This window comes from Danio rerio, chromosome 5 (genome assembly GCF_049306965.1).
Source record: "Danio rerio strain Tuebingen ecotype United States chromosome 5, GRCz12tu, whole genome shotgun sequence".
Classification (NCBI taxonomy): domain Eukaryota; kingdom Metazoa; phylum Chordata; class Actinopteri; order Cypriniformes; family Danionidae; genus Danio; species Danio rerio.
The window spans coordinates 17,675,949-17,691,974 of record NC_133180.1 but is presented as its reverse complement, the minus strand read 5'-3'; the positions used below and the strand labels follow the sequence as shown (position 1 = coordinate 17,691,974).

General features: G+C 35.2%; 1 protein-coding gene across 3 annotated transcripts in view; it reads left to right on the top strand.

Annotated features, from left to right (window-relative positions):
• galnt9 (polypeptide N-acetylgalactosaminyltransferase 9) overlaps positions 1-16,026 on the top strand; it is a 182,842-nt gene that overhangs the window by 12,220 nt on the left and 154,596 nt on the right. For all 3 annotated transcript variants that reach the window (XR_012406761.1, XR_012406760.1, XM_001337982.10), the window contains exon 2: positions 14,427-14,607. Coding sequence is in view for 1 of the 3 variants with exons in the window: in XM_001337982.10 (XP_001338018.1) it covers positions 14,427-14,607 (181 nt within the window). In the remaining 2 variants the exon portion in view is untranslated. The remainder of the gene's footprint in view (positions 1-14,426; positions 14,608-16,026) is intronic.

Genomic DNA, 16,026 nt, shown 5'->3' with positions numbered 1-16,026 from the left:
ATATACACATTCTAGAGACGCAAAAGACTTATATTAAATCTGAAAAAAGGGGTAACCTAGGTGCCCTTTAAATACTTATATAATACTTTGATATAGATGTCTCTCTGTATAAATCAAGCTTCTGAGTGCATATTTCACTACCATCCATGCTTTATGGCTCAGCACATTTTAGTGTCTAAATGCATTCACAGTGAACTCTAAGGGTCTGTCCAATCTTGCCATTCATGTCCCCTTAACCACATTTCCCTCATGTATATTAATGCTTTGTTAGCATCAGTTATGACATGCATTTATATTTATCTGGCGCCTTAATCACCTCGGAAAGGATTTCTCTTATACTGGAATCCAAAAGGTTCAGTAAGACCCACCACTCCTCGCTTAAATCTTATTAAATAATTGAAAGCAATTTTGAGTGAAGTGCAGCAGGCCTGAATGCAGTCAGAGCATTTTACCAGAAGGCAGGAGATAAATGTGAATGGTAAGGACACAAAAATGATCATGAATGGACGACTGAAAGACCTCCACAAGTTTAGAATAAACCGTACTAGTTAAGCCAGATGCTGAATGGGATTGAGAGGTTATGATCAGTAATTGATGCTGTGTAAAGGATATAGTTGTATTCACAAATAACAAGTTCGATAACTGTAGTTAATTTATAGAATTTTGTTCAGAAATGTATACATATATTTCATATATTTAAAAAAATTAGCCATGTTAGTAATATAATATAATATAATATAATATAATATAATATAATATAATATAATATAATATAATATAATATAATATAATATAATATAATATAAATTGTATATATATAAATTATACATGAATATAATTGTGTGTATATACTTTAATTTGATCATTACAGTATTCTAAGCTATTGTATTTTTCTCTGATCTCATTCTTTTTTTCTCTAGAACCAGTCACATAGTGGGATGCCTGTATTTACTGTAAAAAAAAAAACAAAAAAAAAAAAAACATAAGTTGCATTAGGTCATAATTGCATTATTGAGAGAAAGAAGCTTAACTGTGTCTCAGATTGTAATCAAATTAGTTAGGAGACCAAAGTCTTCACTCTAGAGTAAGACATTTCATTATGACAATTCCTCATCAGATCAAAGAATCAAAGCTACGGTTTACACTGGTTTCTCCTCTGATAGTGTATATATCATTGATTGTCTTGTTTGTCTTAAGTAGCTTTGGTGGAGAAAAATTAGATTCTTACTAAGTTGAAAAAAAAAAATATTTTTTGTTGTGCAAAACAGTGACATCTAAACTCAAATTAGGACTGTAATGTCCTATGAGCGAAGAGTTCATGATTCTGAATCGCCCAAGTACACACACCAAAATGCTTCAAAAAGAAAGCAGAATTGAAATTATAAGTCAAGAAATTCAAAGCGTTTTGCAAAAAGTAGCTAACAGGGTGTGTTCCTAGGCCGTTTCTCAAAGGCAGACTGCAGAGCAGCCTGTTAAAATAATGAATCTGGAAAGGCCAGTCCATTACAGTAGAGAGAGAATGTCACAGACAGAGAAGGAGTTACTCTGCGCAGAACCTTGGATTTCTGGCACACGTTTACTTTTTCAGGAAGGAATGAATTAATTAATAAATAGATGAATGAATGCTTGTCTTACTCCGATCCTATAATTCAGAAAAAAAAGCTAAAAAAAGAATTCAAATTCTTGTACTTTTCAAGAATGAATGATCGAACGAACGAACGAACGAACGAACGAACGAACGAACGAAAAAAGAAAAAATATGAAGAGTTACTTTTTCCATGTAATCAAAAAATCTTTTACTTTTTCAGGAATGAATGAAGGAGGGAAGGTAGGAAGTAAGGAAGTAAGGGTTACTTTGTTTCTATAATCTAAGAAGTTGGATTTTTTAATGCACACATCTTGTATTTTTTTAGGAATGAATAAATGAATGAATGAATGAATGAATGAATATTATAATCTGAATGAATGAATATTTATAATCTAAAAAGCGGGGTTTTTTATGCACACATCCCATACTTTTAAAAAATGAATGAATGAGTGAATAAATGAACAAGCAAACAAATGAATGAATAAATGAAGGAAGGAAGGAAGGAAGGAAAGAAGGATTGAATTAAGGAAGGTTGGAAGGAAGGATGAGTTACTTTTCTATAATCTAAGAAGTTGGATTTTTTTATGCACACATCTTGTAGTTTTTCAGGAATAAATGAATAAACGAATGATTGAATGAATGAGTGAATAAATGAACAAGCAAACAAAAAAACGACTGAATGATTAAATCAATGAAGGAAGGAAGGAAGGAAGGGAGGAAAGAAGAAAGGAATTAAGAAAGGAAGGAAGGTAGGAATGAAGGAAGGAAGAAAGGATGAGTTACTTTGTTTATAATCTATGAAGTTGGATTTTTTATGCACACATCCTGTATTTTTCGAATGAATGAATGAACAAACAAACAAATGAATGAATGAATGAATGAATGAATGAATGAATGAATGAATGAATGAATGAATGGATGGATGAATGAATTAATGGTTACTTTACCATCTAATCAGTTTTTTTCATACACATCTTGTAATTTTTGAGGAATGAATGAATGAAAATGAATGAATGAAGAGTTACTCACTTCCTATAATATAAGAAGTGGGATTTTTTTATGCAGACATCTTATTTTTTAAATGAATGAATGAACAAACAAATTATTGAATCATTGAACAAATGCATAAATTAATAAATAAATAAAGAGTTCCTTTGCTCATCTAATTAGTGAGTCCTTGAAGTGTGATTTTTTTCATGCATAAAACTTGTATATTTCGAGGAATGAACGAACAGACAAAGAAACAAACGACTGAACAAACGAAAGAATGAGCAAAGAACTCACTGTTCCTATAATCCAAGTGTGATTTTTCATGTAAACATCCTGTACTTTTTCAAGAATTAATTAATAAACAAATGAATGAATGAAGTTACTTTGTCCGTCTAATTAGACAAGCCTAAATTTCTAAAAATCTTAAGTTTTCATTAAGCGCACAATCAGTGGCTCAATTCTATGCTCTTTTTCTCTCATCTTAAAACACAAAGTGCAGATGCGATGTAAGCGAATCATTTTTATAGCTTGACTGAGCTTTTGTGAAAGTGCTTTGGTCACACTAGAATAAATGTTTTGTCTGAGCAATACATTTCTTTTGACATGATGTTGACAACACAAACCAACTAAAGTGTTTGATAGCTGGTCATAGTAGACATTATTCATGGGCAGCCAATGAAGACTACATGCTTTCATTATGCAAATGTGTTGAATATGGAATTCCTGACAGCTGGTTTCAACACTTCAGAATCAGTTTTTCTTTTAGAAAACAACCTTGTTGTGCACTTCGATATTTGCAACTTCACAGACTTTTCCTTTCATGAACATCAACATCATTTACGCTACATGAAAGCTAATATTTGGAAAAAAAAATAATAATAATAAATGATAGGGCGCTTTAAGAGATGTTCCACTAATCTGTGAACCCAAGCAAACACACTGATATTTTTATGCACCATCATTAAACAAATTATTTATATTTATATTACTTAAATAGATTTATGCACCATCGTTTCCTGTTTTATTTTTTCATGTCACTTTTCATGAAGAGCAGAAAATACTACAAATCAGTGCTATTATGGCTTAGAAGCATCTGCCGATTAGTTTGTGGACTGCACATTTATCTTACTACTGAAGATTTGTAAACTACATTCTTACAAATCACCCATCTCTACCGTGCTTATTTCATTTGGAGGATCAAGTAATGGTAAGAGAGCTGCAGATTTTTTAAGAAGGGAGAAAATGGAGTAATTGCTCAGAGCCCGTTTCCTTCTGTCTATGTAATTTATTTAGCTCGCAGTAATCATTGCTGTCCCTTTATAGCATATTATTATCTGAGTGCACACACATGGACACATATTTGCATAGACAGAGATTAAATTGTTTCTCTAAGACTATACTCTCGACTGAATGGCAGAAACTCTTAAGGTGGCTGTGTCCTACTGTCCAAACTGAAACTGAGCTTTTTGAAGACACCCTCCATATTGTAAATGCAAACTAATGTGATGTTTCTTCTGCTATGTTCAGTACATATGAGGTAAAATGCAGGGTGACATGGTGACTTACCTTACAGCAGGGGTGTCCAAACTCAGTCCTGGAGGCCCAGTGTCCTGCATAGTTTAGCTCCAACTTCATTCAACAAACCTACCTGGAAGTTTCTAGTATACCTAGAAACAGCTTCATTAGCTAGTTCGAGTGTGTTTGATTGGGGTTTGAACTAAACTCTGCAGGACACCGGCTCTTCAGGACTGAGTTTGGACATGCCTGCCTTACAGCAAGAAGGTCGCTGGTTCGAGTCCTGACTGGGCCAGTTGGCATTCTTTTTGTGTTCTCGTGGGTTTCCTCTGGGTGCTCCGGTTTCCCCCATAATAAACCAAATTGTATGTAGTTTATGACTGTAAATGAGTGTGTATAGGTGTTGTTCAGTACTGGGTTGCAGCTGGAAGGGCTTCTACTTTTAAAATATTAAAGAATATTTCTTCAATTCAGTATGGATTAAATATGGAAAACAACATTTTTCAAATGTATCTGAAGCAACCTAGTTACTCCAGGGTGGATTAGATGGTTTTTATCTTCTTGAGGTGCCTGAAATCCTGTAAGCGTACAAATCCTGCAAAATTGTTGGTGAAGATATTGTGTTGTATGAAAACACACGGTCTGTGTCTGAAATAACTCCCTATACCCTTACAAAGTGCATTGTTTGTGGGAGCAGCCATTTATAGGGGTGTCCGAAACCATAGTGGACTTTCTGAAATGCACGTAATCAATCCCACAATGCACCGCATTAACAAGTGTACAACCAATGTTCGCGTTACAGCTATATGCACTGTGAGAGTTTGTGCATCGAATGAGTTATCACATCAGACCACTAGATGGCATCCACAACAGAATTCAGTCAATGCATCACAAAGTGAACCAACCCAGGCTAATTCTGATTACGTACACCTATATACATTTCTGGTGAAAGCAAAATAAATCCCGGGAGCTACCTTTTTGGGAGGTTTTGTTTTTGCGAATCCACCAGAGGTCGATGTGTATGCTTTTTGAGATCTCAAATTTCTCTCTCACCAGAGGCCGTTGTCGACTAAATAACCAACCAACCGATTTCACCCACCCTCCCCTTCCGTAAACCCAACTAATAGTGTTTTAAAAAGCACAGATTGACCCGCCCACCCCCTTTTGCTAAACCCAACCGCTGTTTTTTAAAAAGCAAATTGGAAAAAGAAAAGCCCTCACGGCAGCCTGATTTTTACCACGTTTTCAGATTTTTCCGCTTTCTCACTGGTATTTACTTGTTTTTTAATTGTTTTTTTAGCTTTTGGTTTTGTTTTACCTGCCTTCTGGAAATGTTTTTCACCAGACTTCAACCCCATTGTCACTGTCAACTTCTCTCTGCGTTTCAAGTCCGCCGACGTACATGTTGAGCTACCAGATAAACTGGTAACAGTGGGAACGCTGTCCATATAGAGGTATGCGCCCCTTAGCATTTGTTTTGAAGATGAAATGCAGCCATATGTACCTCTGGCTACATAATTTGCACTCTCCAGAAATGTATATAGGACTACGTTTTCAGAATGAGCCTACTGTATGTTGAAGCCATCACAATTACTGTCAGCATATTTATTTGATTGTTATTATATTATTTTTATCAACCATCAAAGCACAAACAAAACGCCATTGCCTTCAGATGTTTTCATTCACTCTTTTAAGTGGAGTATACTAGTGGACTAATGTTGGTATTGAGAGCATAGAGGGCGATTTCAGCTATAGCGTGAACACTTATATTGACAGGAATTGTATGTCTCTTCTAATGCATTTTATAGTTGTGTTATAAGAGTAATTTCTGATATTACAGTAGGCAGTATTTAGGCAAAAAAAATGCTAAATACTGTTTCCCAGTTCTGGGTTGTGGCTGGAAGGGCATCCACTGTATAAAACATATGCCAGAGTAGTTGGCGGTTCATTCCTTTGTAGTGACCCCTGATTAATTAGGGACTAAGCTGAAGGAAAATGAATGAATTAATAAATACAAATGTGAGCAACGAGTCTTGTTTTACATGAAAACACAAATTTCAACTGTATCCAGATTAATGTTGGACATATATACTTACTTGGTTAGGTTCTAGATAGGCTGACAGCCTGGTCAAGATGGTTAAGTTTGTTTGCAATTGACAGGTTCTCAGAACTCCTGTAAAATATCAATTCAGTTTAGACTTCTACTGTTTTTGTTTTCCAGCTGAAATATACGCTTTAGCAAAAACTGTGCTGTAGTAACATGCAAAGATTTCAAAATATGTAATGCAATGTAATGTGTGTATTTATATAGCACATCTGTCTTGTATGGCCATACACTCAAAGCCATTCGTCTTTTGGATGAGACGTTAAACCTAGGTCCTGACTCTCTGTGGTCATTAAAAATCCCATGGCACTTCTCGTAAAGAGCAGGGGTGTGTCCTGGCCAAAGTCCCTCTATCGGCCCTTACGATCATGGCCTCCCAATTATCCCCATCCACTGAATTGGCTGTATCACTGTCACTTCACTCCACCAATTGCTTGTCCTCTGGCACCCGTCGCATCAACCAAGTGGATGCTGCACACTGGTGGTGGTGTGGAGAAACCCCCCCTCATGATTGTGAAGCGCTTTGGGTGTATGGCCATACACAATAAATGCGCTATATAAATACACATTACATTTTACATTACACAATCCCGAAGGGGGTCTCGTGACGTCAGCCACAGGACAACAGCACCAGTGTACTCACCACACACCAGCTATAGGTAGAGTGAAGAGACAATGATAGAGTCAGTTCAGTGGATGGGGATGATTGGGAGGCCATGATGGGTAAGGGCTGATGGAGGGAATTTGGCCAGGACACAGGGCTACACCCCTACTCTTTACGAGAAGTGCCATGAGGACCTTTTTTACATCTCATGCAAAAAACAGCGCTCAATGACAGTATAGGGTCCCCTTTACTATACTGGGGTATTAGGACTCACACAGACCACAGGTTGAGTGTCCCCACTAGCCTCACTAACACCACTTCCAACAGCCTCCTAGTTTTCCCATGTGGTCTCCAATCCAGGGTACTGACCAGGCTCAGCCATGCTTAGCTTCAGTGTGTAACTAGTCTTGGGCTGCAGGGTGATAGGGCTGTAGCTTATAAATAAGATGACGTTCCACTTTATACATTTTACATATGTGCACATATTTACATATGCACACTTTTACAGACAGTTTTAGTGGTGTATAATATTTTAGCACTAACAAGAACGTTTGTATGAAATGCTAGTGTAGATTAGTAGAATTTTGAAACAAAAACATAGTTTTCAAATGAGTGTGGATTAAAGGGGACCTATTATGCCACTTTTTAAAAGATGTAAAATAACTCTCTGGTCTTGTGTATGTGAGGTTTCAGCTCAAAATACCACTTGAATAATGTTTTAAAACTTGTTGAAACTGCCCCTTTTTGGATTTAATCCTGATTGCAAGATTGTGCTTCCAGCCCACTTTTCGAAAGAGGCCAGAGCTTCAAATGCCTACGTGTCAGCATAGTGGCAGATTCTAAAACAAGACTAACGTCATATGTTAATGAGAAAGAGATCATCTCTAATAGGCGGGGCTTTCCTCCTCTGATGGCATGTACAAAGGCAGAAGGTCTTTGTGTTTCTGCAGAAAAAAAAATTAATTGATCAGTTTTTTTTCCATTAGAAGCTGGTTATATTCACACGCTGTTGCCACGCAGCTGTGTTTAAACACCTTACAAAAGTGATTTTTGCATAATAGGTCCCCTTTAATGTAAATGTAGCCTTTTGTTTGGTATGACATTGTCGACATGGTCTCTTTTAAACAGTTTTTTTTTTTTTTTTCTTATTTTAGCCATATGCAGTAAGAGGGCTTTCTGACACTTCAATGTGAACAGCAAACTTTTGAAAAGCATTAGTGTGGATAGAGAGAGTTTTGAAACACCATGTTGAACCGTATCCAGATTAATGTAGACATAACTGGTGTTACTGGCCTCACAGCCTGTCAGTTTTCAGTTGGTTTAGTTTACTCGCCAGCACTTGACAACTGTCCAAAAAAAAGCAACCTACACTGTTTTTAAAATGTTTATGTTTTTACAGCAGAGATGTGTTGTCAAAAAGCTTGTGTTGTATAGTAACATATAAAATAAAAAAAAGGAAGTTCATGAAAATGTTATGATTTTTCTCTCCTCTGTATTTGGTGTTGTATTAGCAGGCCGCTGCATTAAGTCACTGTGATATGCAGTTTCTCCCTGCATAGACAGCTGGCTCTTAGGGATTAGTGTCAAAATGCCAGACCACGATGTAATAGAATTCCCTCTAAACAGCCAACAGAGGCAGCCTTCGAGACAATGGCAAAAACAATGACAGTGACAGAGACACAAACCTCAGACGGTTGCAGAGAGACATTACCATTTCAGCAGAAAACCTCATGATCCAAGAGCAGGCTCCAAGACAAGTCAACAGTCTGGGAGGTCACGACTGCTAGGAATAGAGGTACAGCTTTGGAATATTTATTTAGATCAGCTGGGACTGAGCCTTTGTTGTTTATTTTTTGTCTATGTCTTTTTGTGTGTGTGTGGTTGAGGGTGGAATAGGGTTTAATTCTGCACCAACTGGTGTTTGTGAAAGCGACTGGTTTGGATTCCAAGACACAATCTCTATGTTCTGTTGCCAAGCACGTCTACTCCCCGGAGCCAACCTATCCAAGCAGACCGCACAAAACAAACAAATTAATTCTGTAAAGGATTCATTTTTATTTTAAATGATGATTGTGAAAGGATTACTTGTGTTTTTTTTTTTTTTTTTTTTTTTTTTTTTTAGATGGAAACATTCTCCTTGGTGATTCTTAAAATGCAAGTTATTGCTTAATGAGACCTGTAGAGTCAGAAATCCATATACAGGCAAAACAGAATTTATAACTGAGGCTCCTGAGGGTAAATTTAGACCTTATTAAGTGAAATTGTTGGCCTGAGCAAGAAACTGAATCTTATTTACAACATTAAATCCATATTTTCTGATTATGAGAATAGGGAAACCTTGTGGATGGAGAGCTTTTTGAAAGAAATACACCATTTTTAGCAGTATCTTGTATCCATACTGTAACATTATTTGCTTTCAGGTGGTTTATATATGCTCTAAGATGTCCAGTTGGTTTTCAGTGGGTTTAATGGGTTGGCTAGCACTTAACAAGAGACCAAAGTACTCTAAACCAGCAAATCAGCTTAGCCTTTAACATATGTTATACGGTTTTACTGTATGATAACCTACAAATAATTGAAAGTATGTTTAAAAAATGAAACAAAAAAAGTATATGCTTAATAGGGCTGCACGATTTATCGAAAAAAGATTGTGATCTTGATTTGACCCCCCACATGATTTTAATCCAGCATCTCTACGATTCAGCCAATTATATTTTTTAAGTTCAGGAGAGAAGCATGTTCAGCGAATGGTTAGCATACAGTACTGCATTTATAAGGTATAATTCACCTAAAAAAAATCATTTCTGTCTTTATGTAAAGATGCATTCGTAGCTGCGAAATCACATGTGAACTGATGCACTGTTTTGTTTAAAAGAGGATGCACTACTTTAGTGAACAGAACCTGCATAGACTGTGAATAACGGGTAAAAAAGTTGTAAAAAAACATCTTAATATTTTATATATATATATATATATACTATTTTTTACCATATGTTTGAGAAATAACAATAATAATAGCCTATATATATTAACCTTTATTTTACATCTACAGAATCGTGAGAAAATTGTGATCTTTATTTTAAGCAAAAACACGTAATACAGTAATACAATTCTCATGAGAGTAATACAATTCAGATATTTCCAGCCCATGCAGGCTCACTGGAAATATGTGCCTCAGAATAAATTCTTATGAAATGTAAAATACGTTGCTCTGGGTATGTTTATGTTGTATATTTTGGATGACAATACACTAGATGGCGATGTCTACATTTTAGGAAATATGAAATATGTTATTTATGGTACATTTTTTAATACATTTTAGCTAGACGTCCTTATTGTATAGATCACCTAGCAAACCACTGACCTAAACTCTTCCCTAAACCCAACCAATAGTGTTTTTAAAATCAAACGTAACAGAATAGTGCACTGCTACCACATAGTTTTACTTAAATTTACAGTGTTTTTTTATTTTTTATTTATTTATTTATTTTTTTTATGTGGATCTGTGGTGGACCTAAACTCTAATGCTCTATATCACAAATATGGCGCTGACCAAAGTGAGCTACTGAGCAAACTGACCATTCCAGAAAAGATGTCCATGTGGTTATAGATTAGTCAAACTTATTTGTTTATAAATCATAGACATATGCGCATTCTGAAAATATAGCCCTATTACATTTCTGAAGATCGTGAATTATGTAGCAAGAAGTACTTTAACTTTTTAAACAAATGCTACACGGCGGTATGACACAGTTTCTTTTCATGCTTACCAGCTGATTGCTTTCCTTCGTATGGACAGCTTTCCCGCTGTGACCAGTTTGACCAGTCAGCTCACTATGTATGTGTCAGTGGACTTGAGATGCTGAGAGGAGTTGACCACGTGTCTGTAAATATCACCAATGGGAAAAGGAACAAAAGTTGCTGTTGTCTTACTGCCCAATAGTGTTCATTTTACTTGGAAACTGCAGTCAAATGTATGTTTTACAAAATGTAGACTGGAGTACATATTTCTAATGACCCTGTGTTGGATATTTAAGTGTTGACATGAAACTTTTGAAAAAGCATACATAGTATTTTAAAACATGTCCATCATTTTCAGATGCATGTGGCTTAATATAGGCATAGTCTTTTGTTTGGTTTGACATGGTCTAAGTTAGTGGTTGCTTGGCCATTTCGAAAAATCAAATTCATTTTAATATACTATTAAAATGACCATATTTTATTCATGACCTACTGAAGAAAAAGATAGTAGTTAAAAGTAGCATTGTTATCGTTAAAAATAAACATAAAAAACAACACACAAGTAAAAGTCCATCAGCCTTTTATTTTGTTTTTGCGACCCCTTGGGTGATTATGTTATATTAAAAACACAGCAATAGTGTCAGATGCTGCACAGGCCACAAGTGAACATGCAGGATGGTCTCCGAGTGGCGTTCTCCAAAATTAAATGATAAATAGACTTGGGCCTTTTGGTATGTGTGCGCCATTGTGTGTAAGGATAATATATTTATTACCACCTCAGAGTATACTGGGGGTGTCAAATCACTGGCATTGTTATTTTGGGGGTTACGGGCTGAAAAGTTTGAGAAACCTTGGTTTAGGTGGACCTTTTTTTTTTTTTTGTCTTCTTAAGTAGGTTTTTACATAGAACTGTCATCTTTTGTGGTTCTAAAATTGCAAGTAAATGATTAACAACACTTTTTGGAGTAAAATAAATACTATGAAGCCTAAGCTAAATTAATACCTGTACATCCTGACATTACATTAAAGCCTTAAAAAGGTAAATGATCTGTTCAGGAAGAAACTGAACATTTATTAGCTAATTGTAGATTGCTTTTTGTAACCTTTTTGTAACCTAAGCTTTGCTGCTTGGAATGTTCATGATTCAAGCTATATCACGCGGGTTCAGACTCGAAAGGAATCGAGCATCACCTCCCGATCAAGACCTGAATATATATGTATATATATTAAAAAGTGGATGATGACAACATTGCCAGATAACTGTGAGATATGTCAACTTGGGATTGCTTGCCAGGTATTTTAGGTTTATGTGCTCTATGTTTTAAACTTAACTTTATATTAAGTTTCCTTAACTACTAAGTACTTACATAAAAAATAAATACAATGTACTTACTGTGTTTATAATGTATTTCAGAACACTTGTGGTGCTTTTGAGTTGGGATAGAGGTTGGGTTATGGACAGGTTTGGTGGCATGGGCAGGTTTAAGGGTGGGTTAAGGTGTAAGGGATGGTCAACAGTCTATTTACAAATGTAATTATAGATTTACAAGTTAATTACAGATGTAATTACATACATGTATTTAATCAAGCATAAGTACACAGTAAATACATGTATTTACACAATAAGTACATTGTAACAAACTAACGCCTATGTAAGTACATATTAGTTAAGGCCACTTAATATAAAGTGGGACCTAGATTTTTTTTATATATTTACTGTTGCACTAAACTCCAAAAATAAATAATTTGTGTTATTAATTACTTGATTGTTAAAGCTACCTCACAGAAGTGCTCTGTTTGTTAAATGTTAAAATAAGGTGAATTAAATAAATAATAAGCAACATCCTGGATCTGTTTCTTCACTCTATTCTTATTTTATGTATTATAGAAGTATTGAATCAGGTTTCGGTATCAGTATATACTCAAAATCAAATAATTCAAAGTCGGACTTAAGGGCAAAAAAATCTTATCGGGACAAATCTATTTGTTGCCACATTAATGCATAATACAGTGGGGATAATAAGTATTGAACATATCTACATTTTTTCTCATTAAGCAAATTTCTAAAGGCTCATTTGACTTCAAGTTTTTACCACATGTTGTTATCAACCAAAGAAATCCATATATGCAAAGAAAACAATATTAATTAGTTTACAAATGAAGTTATGTGTAATACAATTAAATGAAACAGGAAAAAGTATTGAACACATAAAGAAAGGGAGCTGTAGAAACGCAGTGAAAGTCCAGACAGCAGCTGAAGTCTCTCAGTTATTCAGCAACCGTATTCCCTTTCTCATTGTAAATTAATATCAGCTGCTTCCGTTCAACATTTACATTAGCAGGAGGACGAAGAAGAAACCAGAGTGGACATTTCAGCAAGACAATAATCCAAAACACAGCCAAGGAAACTCAAATGCTTTCAGAGAAAGAAAATCAAGCTGTAGAACCTGACTTGAATCCAATGGAAAATACTAAATTAAGACAAGATTTGATAGACGAGACCCACAGAACCATCAAGATTTTTACACTGTTGAAACTTTAAAAAAATTCACACCTGACTAATTCATGTGACTTCATTCTCTATATGAGAAGAGTCAATAAGCTGCCATCACCAAAAAGGCCTTTTTTTAAATACGTATATATATATATATATATATATATATATATATATATATATATATATATATATATATATATATATATATATATATATATATTATACATTTCAATAGTTTATTACATCATCCATGGGTAATTTCATTGTTGTTACACATATTTTTTTCTCTCTTTTATTATGTTTGTATGAGTTTTTACCAAAATCTGGTTCAATTCCTTGTCAACAGTTCCTTTAGAATACTTTTTCCACCAAAAAAAAAAAAAAAAACATGACATGATGTCAAACAACCCCAATGTATTCACAAATACTTTGATTGGTGTTGTATAGCAACGCTTAACATGGCACATTTGAAATGTATTAAATCATTTTTAAACGCAAGTTGAAATTCTGAACCGCGATGACAGAGCTAATGATAAAAAATATAATCAGCTACAAGAAATTTCTCTCTCTTTTTAATGCAGATTCAGTTCAAAACCACTTAATAAACCATTTTATAGTTCAAGGATTTGATGAACATCTTTGGATCATGCACTTATTTCTGAAATCTGGTAGAATTCTTTTTTTTTTTTCTTTGCAGCCTTTAATAATTCAGTGAAACACATCATTTTGCTCTTTTAAATGTCAAAATGAAACGGCATCTTTAATAGGTCTGTTACTCTTGTTTTATCCCTTTTAAAGAGCACGGCAAAGGTTTAAATCCAGCCTTTTAAATAACATGTCAATTATTGCGAGATAGAAAAAAAGACTTCAGCAATTCACGAATATTCAACAGAAAGACTAATGATTCTGACTAGGAACAACCTTCTGGCACTTACTATCTGATATAATGGATTTATTCAGTGCTTCTTTTTTTTTTTTTTTGTCATATTCTTTGGGTGTCACATAATGTGCCTTCTCCTGAATAAGCCCTTTTGTCAGTCCCATTCTAATTAGCATCCAGCAAAAAGGATAAATTAGACCTTTCTAGGTGTATTTCCAAAGGGAAGGAAGTCTCACTCCATACTGACAACCTTTTAAACACAGTTCACCTGCTTTCCACCTTTTGCCCTCGGGAAATTTGTATGAAAAGAGGTGACAAAAGGCAAAGTTGGTGTCTCGCTGTCCAACATCCAATTATCGCCCTGTACTCTTGTTCAGCAGTTGTGATTTGCGTGTCACCGGTGGCTACTCCTGCAGTAATGAACCCAAGTTTTTGGGTCGTACTTATAGGATATGCTGACCTTTTTCATGTTAACTGAAGTCAAAGTTTCCTCTAATGTCTCGGCAGGTCTAGCCAAGCCCATGGGTCTGGTGGAGGGTCCTGGAGGTCTAGGACAGGGCGGTGCTGCTGCCACGCTGGGAGAGGACAGCCGGGAGACTGAAGGGAGATTCGAGGAGTATGGCTACAACGCTCAGCTGAGTGACCGCATCTCCTTGGACAGGAATATTCCGGACTACAGGCCCAAAAAGTGAGTGCGCTGCAATGACTTTAAACACAGAACATGCCCTTGGAGGTTGAGATAAGAATAGACACCATGGGTTCGGCCGCAGTGTGCAAAGGCATTTCTTCTACGCTGACACACACTCATTTATTACGTGATTTAATTTGCGTGATAACATTAGACTTTTCATTTTGATACATGTCACCTTGGAATTGTATGGTTCTATCTGCATTCTGAATGATTTTAAGATATTAAGCTTCAAAGTTTTTGCATTGCATATTAGCAAACAGTATGAGTGTAACATTTGTTTTTAAATGAAAAAGTCATAAAATGTAAACATAAAAAAAAAAATCCCATAATGTAAATAAGCTGTCATTTAATAAGAATATGTCAATAACTCAATTTTGACAAAAAGGTCAGATAGAACCTTATAATTCTGAGGTGACGATTTGTCTGATGAATAGAAATGCATCTTTTTATGTTATTTTAGTATCGATATACTGGCAAAACTTTAATGTTCTAAAAAAGTTATATTTTAAAAATATATTTTTAGTTTGTAATTTTATTCTTTGTTTTTGTACATTTTAAGCATTTTTGCAGAACAAATTTCTTTTTGAATAAATATGTTACAAACTTAAGTATGTTTTTAGTTATTTAAAAATTAAGAAAAATTTAGGAACAATAATTCATAACAAAAAATTTTGATGGTCTGAGATGGTTTCACTTACAAAGTCCACCCTGGCACGACACAACTGACTTCTAAATGGAATGGGAGATTAGACTTTGGTTGGTTTAATGCATGTTATACTCAAAACACACTCCTAAAAATAAGCACAACCCTGTTAGTTCATACACCAGGGCGCAGAGTGTATTTTTCCATCCTTAAAATAGCAAAAGTGGATTCGCACACGCACACGCTCTCTTATACTCATTTTAGTTTCTCTAGGTTCACATCTTACGAAAGAAAGAAAGAAAGAAAGAAAGAAAGAAAGAAAGAAAGAAAGAAAGAAAGAAAGAAAGAAAGAAATCCAAATGAGTCGGGGTACAACAAAGTTAAAGGTCCAAACGCAGTTTAATTTCAGCTTAGTCAGGCAGGCAATAGTCAAACAGGAACAGTCAGAAGCATATAAAAATAAAACAACTAACAAGGTGAGGGTCAGAAAACAGAGAAAGGCAATCAATGGAATGCTTCGTAACACTACATCAAATAAATAATCAACAACAGGACTCAGCAATGTGTGTGTGTGTGTGTGTGTGTGTGTGTGTGTGTGTGTGTGTGTGTGTGTGTGTGTGTGTGTGTGAGTAAGAGAGAGAGAGAGAGAGAGGTGAATATATAGTCCCTGTAATCCATCTATGATTCATTTACAGTTGTGTGTGCAGTCGGAGAGAACTGGAACTGGCATGTGTGTGTGGCACATGATGGGATTTGAAGTCCAGTGTGATTGT